The sequence below is a fragment of the Populus nigra genome, chromosome 18 (genome assembly GCF_951802175.1).
Source record: "Populus nigra chromosome 18, ddPopNigr1.1, whole genome shotgun sequence".
Lineage (NCBI taxonomy): Eukaryota > Viridiplantae > Streptophyta > Magnoliopsida > Malpighiales > Salicaceae > Populus > Populus nigra.
The window spans coordinates 12190959-12200035 of NC_084869.1; the positions used below are offsets into that span (position 1 = coordinate 12190959).

The following is a 9077-nucleotide window of genomic DNA, read 5'->3' on the forward strand; positions in this document are numbered from 1 at the left end:
ATTTTAAATTACAATATTGATCTAATAAATTTAGCAAGAAAATATTGATCTACTATAGTTAAATTACAATATTAAATTAAGCTATTTTTACTTTCAAATTAGTCTTTGGTGTCAAGTAGCATTGATGTTTGATTTCTGGAATTTTTTTTCTTAATTTAAAATTAAAATATTGATCTACTATAGTTGAATTATAATATTTTATTCTTTGAGGGAATACATGCTTATTTTTTATTTTTTATTTTTTTTTCTTACCAAACAATGGAGACCAAAAGTAAGAGTTTCATGGTAAATCAATCAGGAAAGATATTCTGAAATATTCATTATAGATATTTTTAAGTTACAAGTATTTTTATGATATGCCATCACTTGTATATTTGAGATAAAAATTAAAAAAAGAAAAAAAGGATCTCGCCCATTAAATTCTGTAAGATTTTTAATCTTAATATTAGAAAATTTTAATATATAGTTATAGAAGTGAAATTCTAAAAGAATTTACAATGGTCAAATTAATTTTTTTTCTTGAGAGGAATTCATTATCAAACCGCTCAAGGCTGATCACAAGATATAAGGTTTGAAGTCCATGAATAATGAAACCAGCTCAGCTTAACGAGTCTTTGAGTTATTAAATGGTATCCTTTCTAAATAGTTATCTCCTTCCATTGTCGGACCATCCTGATATTACATGAAAAGAGATTTATCATTCTAATATTTTTTTTATTCAATTTAAAATATTGATTTACCAAGAAAAAAACAAGTAGAAGAAGAAAGCAAGAAACCAAATGGAGTAAAAAAAATTTCACAATTTCAAATTGAAAGAAAATGATAAAAAGAACTTATAGTTTCTAAAATATATTTTATAATACCATTGCAAACTATTAATTAATCTAATGATTGTCATTAACATACTTAAAACTAAGAATATCCAAACCCCATTTCGTTAATGGCATGACATTAAAAAAAAAAAACAAGAAACCAAGTCGAAGCAAAGAAGAAAATGAAATTGTAATAAAAAAATTAATTAATTACCTCAATTAAACCAAGTTCAGGAGCTGGAGATTCATTAATTAAATGAATTGATTAGCTGAAAGTTTCCCATTTTAATACGGCACCGTTTTCAGCCAAACAGAGAGGCAGAGAGTGTGATAGAAAGCGGAAATGGAAATATTTTTATGGTGGGACTTGGGAGAGAGAAGGGGACAGGGGGAATGATTGTCTACGGGTGGAACACATGAGTTGATGGGAGGTAGAGTTCTGTATGATTACGTGGCAATTTTCAGTGGATGGAGTGGTGAAGTTTATATGTGATGGGTTGCAGTGGAAAATAAGAGGTGGTGACGTGATGTTAGGTCTGTGTCTTGACGAGTATCTAGGACTTAAATCTCGGATCTTACTTGTGTCTAATTTGCATTTTTAATGTTCTAATTACTAAGAGATAGATTTTTCTTACTTTGTGTTTTGAATATATATATATATATATATATATTGTTTAATCTCCTCTTTGTGACTAATAAGTCTCATAAAGCAAACATTTTTATCCCTAAATATAAGTTAAATGAATAATTTTATTATGTGAATCCACGTAAAATATTAACACATGCACAATAAATTATTAAGTTTTTTTTTGTTTTTTTATAGTGTGTTTGGTAATATGATATGATATGCTTTTTAAAAATATTTTTTACTTGAAAATATATCAAAATATTTTTATATTTTTTTCATTTTGATATAATATATTAAAATCAGAGAAGCACTAGAAAAACATCAATTTAATTTTTTTAAAAAAGTTAAAAAACATAAAAAAAAAAAAAAACACTTCCACTTGTAACAAGCTTTGCATCAAATGGCTATGATATAAAAATAAAAGTAGTCTCACTTTTTTCCCCGAAACTTTCATCAAACAAAAGAAAGAAGAATATCTTTTTGGAGTCAGTACCTATAGGATATAGCATGTGCTGTGGTGGAGGAGAGGAGGATAGATCATGGAAGCAACAAAGAGGAAACTTGACGACAACCAAACCCTAAGAATTTCAACTACTCTTTTTTCAAGACTGGGGTCCCATCTTCATATTTCATGCCGATACAACCGGAGTATAAACTTTTTAAAAAAATATAATTGGATCAAAGGATAATCTGAAACCTATTAAAACATATCAAACCAAGTCGGGTTTGGGCTATACCAACCGAATTTATAACCGAGTCGACTGGATATATATATATAAAAAAAAAAAAAGAGGCTGAAATGGCCATTGTATCTTCCAGGTTCTCTATCATATGTACTCTCGCTAGAGGAGGGGAAAAAGCATGGAACTTTAGTACACCCTTTTGTCAGAAAAATACAGCAAGGCTACCAAACTAGCCAAAAGGGACGTCCTCTCCCTCCCTTTCTCTCTCCTTCTCCCCTCCTCTGAATTCTCATAAAGAAGAAAAATGAAAAAAAAAAAAAAAAGGACACAACTTTTGTCCGTCACAGCCTTCTTTCACACGAAGAAAGCACAGACAGGCACCAATAATAGCATCAAAAAACACAATGGCAGTATCGTAAATCTCAGCCAAGGTATCCTTCAGAGATCATTGACTAGTCCACCAGTCTGAGAAGTACTGGACAGAATAAATGATAGATGGATGGGTTCTATCCCTCTTTTCCTTTTGTAGAGGGTGTGGTGTATACACGCTCCAATCATAGAGGTTAGCCGATTGGGGACCCCACGAGACTCATCGGCCCTCTTTGTACATGACCCCTTTCTACTTATCTAGGGCGCGTGAGTTCAATATTTCTCGAGAGATTCTACTTTTACGAAAAATCCATGTATATTTCAAGAAATAATGATATAAGGGATTTAATGCAACTGATGGACATGTTGAAATACTTGTATAAATCATATAGATTTGAAGCACAATTGGACCTACCATACCATATATACACTATTCAAGAATCATAAAGCTAATAAAAAAAATTGATGATCAATTTCTAAGTTTTTTTTTTATTTTGATCGATTTTAATATATTTTTTTGCATGCACTCTATCCCCCTTTATTGCATAAAAAAATATTTATTTTTCAACAACATTTCTAATATAAAAATTAATTAAATTTTATTGGTAGTATAGTGTAGTATATTTTTGGTTTGAAAATATATTAGAATAATTTTTTTTTATTTAACTTATTTTCAACATTTGTCCAACAAAATAACAAAATAAAATACTAAATAAAATATTAATTTAATATTTTTTAAAGTCATATATAATTTTAATCACACTCAAATATCATTGTTTCTACATGATCTCCATCAATTAGAAGCTTTCCGATGCCCTACATTGCACTTTCGAATTTTGACAAAAATATAAATCAACCCTAGTTGAGTGTCAACACATAATATGTTATAAACTTCATGAGGGATAAGTAGAGGGATAATTCATGGAAATGGGTCTAAAAATGACATAGATTACACAAGATTATGAATTATGTACAATGAAAATGGGATTAATGATAATAATTATGATGATGATTAAAGTGAGTTGATGAAAGTTTTTACTCACTGATTAAAGTGATCATAACAATAATAGGAGGAGTATTATTATTTTGGACCTGATGACTGGCTCTTATGAGAAGCCAGAGCAAGGATTGAATTAGCAAGCTTGTTAATGGCATCAACTAAACCACTAATGCCTTGCCTGTTGATTTCTGTCTTGGATTCCTCGATCTTGAGTCTTCTCTCATGCAAACTCAAGAGATCTCTGTGTCTTCTTTCTTCTCTCTCATCACAGGCCTGAATTGCTTCTGCAATGATAGAAGCACTTTTGGAAATGGCAGTGCCCACTTCATGTGAGGTGCTTGCACTGGCAGTGCCACCACTGGTTCCTTCCCCACCTCCACCGCCTCTTCTCCTTCTCTTTGCTGGTGAGTTTGAATACTCACTTGTATCAGAATCTGAGCTATCACACATCTCCAAAACATGAAAATGTGGAACCAAACCAATCAATACTAACTGAATACGTATAGTTATAATTATATATGCTATGCTATGCTATGCTATAAATAAATACTATCCAATCAATGTTGATGAGATCATTCAACAGTCATTTCTGTCCACACAATCAAACCAAAAACTGTAACGGGTTCTTGCAGAAAAGGCAGTTTACGCTAATCAAATTATATATGCCAACATTTTTTGGTGTTCAAGTTCATTAATGCATAAGAAATAAATATATTACATCTTAAAATCTCAATGTTTTAGAACTGCAATGATCACTCAAACTCTTGCTGTGTTTTAGCTAAGACAGAGCTGTTATGGAGGAGGAAAATGCAATTCGATATGACAGAGCAAGATGTCTTCTTTTGTGCATGAAAGTACACATGATATCAGAAAGAATATGTGCCGAGAAGAAGAAAAGGAAAGAATCAAGCTGGAGGATTTCATAGATGGAGATTCAAAGAGAGGGAGAGGGAGAGGGAGAGAGTGTGCACCTACTGTGGGAAATGGCTCAGGAAATTGGATTGGAGGAGGTGGTTGAGCTTGTGGTTGTTGTGATGGTGGTGGGCAGGGAGGAGGTAGAGGTAATGCTGGAGTTGGAGCAGCTGAGACTTGATGCTGCAAAAGAGGAGGCAGTACTGAAGGCTGAACATCAGTTATTGGTCTCTCTACCACATAGCTTGTGTTAGGATTAGAACCTGACCCACCAGCAGCTGTAAGCATCCTCTGTTGACCACCTCTCCTCTCCACAACCTCCACTAATTCCTGATATATCTGAGGCAACATGTTACTAGGCAAGTTTCTCTCTTTTCGTTCATTCTTTTCAAGCTTCCAATAAGACCCTCCATTTCTTTCTCCTGTCTCAGCAATTTTCCTCTCATAATCTCTGACTTTCTTGTAATCTCTCATTAAATTATCCCATTTGTCATTGCACTGGTTTTGGCTCCTCAAACACTCTTGTTTCCAACAATAATCTTCAACCCATTTCCATCTAAGCTCCGTTGGCTTGCTTCTCCCTTCTGCACTATCACTTCTTTTCATTCTCCTCTCATCATCCATTCTTTTTGCTTCAATCAACACCATAGTCTCACTAACTGTCCAGTTACCTTTCTTATATTCCCTTATCAAACTCTTACCACCTTGATCAGCCATCATGATCACCACACAACTACTAAGGTTAAATGCATGCAAAGCTCTTAACCTTTGCAGCTAGTAAGACATAAAAAGAGGGAGACAAGTGAAGTGCTTAAAGAAGGAAGGAATGAAGTGTTGAGAAGAGGAGGAGTGAGCCAAGAAGCAAAGAGAATGGGTCCAATTGGTCTTTGTCCTTTGCTCCCTTTTTAGAGACTTGATTTGATGCGGGTGTTCAAAGCAGTCAAATCTTTACTAAGATTGCTAATTTAGGCAAAAAAAAAAAAATTAATCACATTAATGTGGGCTACCTTAACAAGTATAAGTGGTTCTATAACATGACATTTATAACCAGCCCGCTTTCACTATCTCTGCCTCAAAATTCTCAACCTTTTTTAGCTTTAGTTAGATTGCACTCCCCTTAAAATCTTCAAAAATCTTGATAGATGAAGGTTCAAATCTAGAACTACTTATGCAAGCCACTGCTCCCTACACATCGAGGGAAAACCATGAGAGAGACCCTACACATCGAGGGAAACCATGAGAGAGACACAAAGGGGTGACGAAGAAAGGAGGAGAAAGGACCAATCAGCTCCATTCAAACTGACATATCTGCAAACCCAAAAAGTAACTGACATATCTGCAAATCCAAAAAATTTAAGGTGTGATAACCATTGTATTTGAATGTATTTTTAGTTTGAAAATATATTAAAATACTTAGAAAAAAAAAAACAGGTGTTGACAGCATTAGCAACGAGTGCTGCTGCCCACAGACGTGGTCTCTGGTTGCTAATCATCTCACCGTGTGACACCTTCGTTAAGAGTTGATTAGTAATCAATGCCATGGGATTTTCTCAACTTTAGTAGCATTCTTGGGTCTCTAGCATACTTTGACAAGTGAGATTCTTTTTCGATTGACTTGATTTCCCCCAATAAAAATACCTTTATGAGATATACAATGGGATGGTAACACTTGGATTGTGAGTTGCAAGATATCCATCAAGTTTATTTGCATGAGAAACGTCTAAAAGTTCAAAGGTTAATTGACCAAATGATTTTGGACATGTCGTTCTTCAACCTTTTCCAGTATTTCACATGGGATTATAGCTTGCAGGGTGCTTATGAAAGTTCGAACCCTATGGAATCCTAAGATGCAACCATATGTATGAATGATCCTCCAAAGGTTGCTTTCAATTTCTTTAACTAGTTTGACGAGCTAGCTTTCCTTTTCTTTAGCCACGAATCTAGCTGCATAGGGTCACTTTTTCTATCCAAAACATTGGGCTACTTATGACTGCTCCCAATGAGAGACACAAAGCAGTTAATCTTGCATTATGACATGTAAATATACTAAGAAAAAAGTAAATGGTTTTTTCACGAATAAATTATATAATTTTAAACTTTGTTAATGTGGTAAAATTATACTTTTTAGTTTTTTTTTATATAGAAAACAAGTTTTTATTAACATCTATCATAGTTACTATATTTTATTACATGTAAATATTAAATTTTTTTCAGTCAATTGAGTTATCTTTAAACAAGTCAAATCCACTAGATCACATCGAAATAACTCTTACATGATTTAATTTTAAATTTAAGTTAAGCAAGAAGTTGGGTCAATAGGTTTTTTTTATTATTAACTTCATCATTTTTTTTCAATTTTATCCTTAATATTTTTTCACCATTCAACCAGATTGTTATTAGATTGACCAAATTGACTGAATTATATCAGGTTAATTTTATATTATTTAATTTTAAACATGCATTTAAATAAAAAGTTTAGTTAAAACACTTTAAAATTAGTTTAATGGGTTGAGTTTAATAATAATACTAAATAATTCTATACAACTTGTACAATTTTTGTTATGTTCAAATAAATTTTGATTCTACTCATAACGTAGAACGTGCATGTAAACTAGGTGAAATAAATTGAGGGGGAACTAGCTAACTTATGTGCGCAAAGATTCTTAAATTCTCGCATGAATTAGATCATGCAACAATGTTTATGATTAGTTGAGTATATGAACCATATAGTATAATCATTGAAGAAGATCAAGCAGAAGAATCAACATTGAGAGACTAAAATAGCATGAGAATTATGATTTGGTGAGGCACTGTCTGTCTCACAACAATCCCGTTACCGTTCAAGAATGATGAACAAGCGTGCAAATACACATCAAACCCTAAACCTCCATTGATTTTACCAAGAGTGCCAAGATTTGGATCTTTTCGAAGAAGTTGACAGTTTTGTCCTTTCAGGAGGTTACACAGATGTCAATTTCGTTTTTTGAGGCAGGACATTAAAAGCCTGGGTGGGAGCCATGTCAGTAGCCATATATATATTATATTTATTTTTCTCTTTTTTCCATCTTGCCAGCTATATAGGACCTGAAAGAAGAGGGTACAAAAATTGCAGGGTTAACTTTGACCAGGGCTTTGACCGCAGAGGACGGTTCGATGGGGTCCTGAACTGAAACCCTTGACTGGTCTTTTCCGTTCCAAGTTTTTGGACTCTAGCCTGCTCCATTATGGGGGTACAAGATACCGAGGGTATCTTCGTCATTTCAGTAAACCCAGCCTCTTCTTTAGAAATAGCAGTTGACGATTTTGGATAACCATGGTACACGGTGGTTCATAGAATCTAGTTTGCATTTTTAGTTAGAGTTTGTAACCTTTTATCAGTTGAGTGATTGCAAAATCCGAGCATGGCTGTGAAAATCGAAAATAATCAAATAAAAAATAAAAATAAAAGAGAGATAATCATGCTAAATTATTGTTGATATGCCTTAGATTAAAATTTCATTGGATTAGAAAAAATATCTTGGCCGCAGTGAATTTTTTAGTATTATTATTACACTTACAATATTAGGTTCACTTAAAAAACTATCGTATAACTTTTTATTTGGTGTAAATTTCAAGTTAAATTGTATGAAAATTATATTAATATGGTTTAGTTGACTTGATAAATCCAAAATTAACCTAGATAATAAATAAAAAATATAGTTTAACTTTAAAAAAATTTCAGGATGATATCATTTTTTAATATTGAAATAAAGACATATTAGATTGATATATGTTTCATAACTTAACCCGTCAAACCTATAACCCAGATCGTGGACTCCACTCAGTTTAATAATTTGTTTTTTTTAATTACATAATGATACGATAACAAAAATAAACGATTGAAAAATCAAACACCAACCAAATATCAAAATGTTTGTTTAAGACTATAATAACTTCATAAAAATAAAACTAAAAAAAATTATAAATATCAATTTAAAATAAAGATAAAATTGGAAAAAAAAACTCAATTGAAAGAAGAAAAATTGGAAGATAGATTTTTTTAAAAAAAAACTATTTTGCATTGTTATTAAACTCAACCTATTGAGTTGACTTTAAAACTTTTCGACTTGACTCTTTATCTAACCCAGATTTAAACTTAACCAGCATGTGATTTGACTCCAGGTGAACCTAATTGACTTGGTGAATCTAAAGGCAAACCGAGCGACCAATAAAAGCATGATTTGACTTAAAAAAATTAAAATATTTTTTTAATATTAAGATAAAAATATATTGAATTAACCTGGGTTTTGCGGCTTAACTCGCAAAATCAGCGACCCAAATCATGTAATTCATTAGGCTTCAAAACGTTTTTTAAAACTATTTTTATTTAATAATATAATAACAAAAATATATGTTTATACAAATTAAACATTAATAAAATATCAAGATATTTATTTAAGATTATAACTATCTCATAAAAAATAAAATAAATTATAACAATCAATTTAAAATTAATAAAATATTGAAAGGTGGGTCTGGAAGAAAAAAATAAAGATATTCATAACTACATTTTTTTCACCCTTTTTCTCCATCTCCTCTCCTCTTGCCTCTGTCTCATTTCTCTCTCTGAGTTCTCTCTCTAGTTTGTCCGACCAAACTAGTAATAAATAAAACCCATCCGAAAGCTCTATTTT

At 32.0% G+C, this 9077-nt stretch overlaps 1 protein-coding gene across 2 annotated transcripts; it reads right to left on the reverse strand.

Moving 5' to 3' along the window:
• Positions 1 to 3374: 3374 nt before the first annotated feature.
• LOC133677829 (uncharacterized) lies at positions 3375 to 5397 on the reverse strand. Of its 2 annotated transcripts, none has more exons than XM_062099960.1 (2): positions 4464 to 5397; positions 3375 to 3926 (listed from the first exon to the last, which is right to left on the reverse strand). In XM_062099960.1, exons 1-2 carry the CDS (start codon positions 5122 to 5124, stop codon positions 3574 to 3576), a joined length of 1014 nt encoding a protein of 337 aa, XP_061955944.1. In that variant the 5' UTR covers positions 5125 to 5397; the 3' UTR covers positions 3375 to 3573. The 2 variants fall into 2 exon arrangements, with proteins under 2 accessions (XP_061955944.1, XP_061955945.1); XM_062099961.1 differs by having other exon boundaries at positions 3505 to 3926; positions 4468 to 5397.
• Between the last annotated feature and the right edge of the window lie 3680 nt (positions 5398 to 9077).

Excerpts from the sequence above, each read along its gene's own strand:
- LOC133677829 (XM_062099960.1), bottom strand. The coding sequence starts at position 5,124 with ATGATGGCTGATCAAGGTGGTAAGAGTTTGATAAGGGAATATAAGAAA. Across the intron at positions 3,927-4,463 it reads TGAGCCATTTCCCACAGTAG|ATTCTGATACAAGTGAGTAT; the intron begins GTGCACACTCTC and ends GTGATAGCTCAG.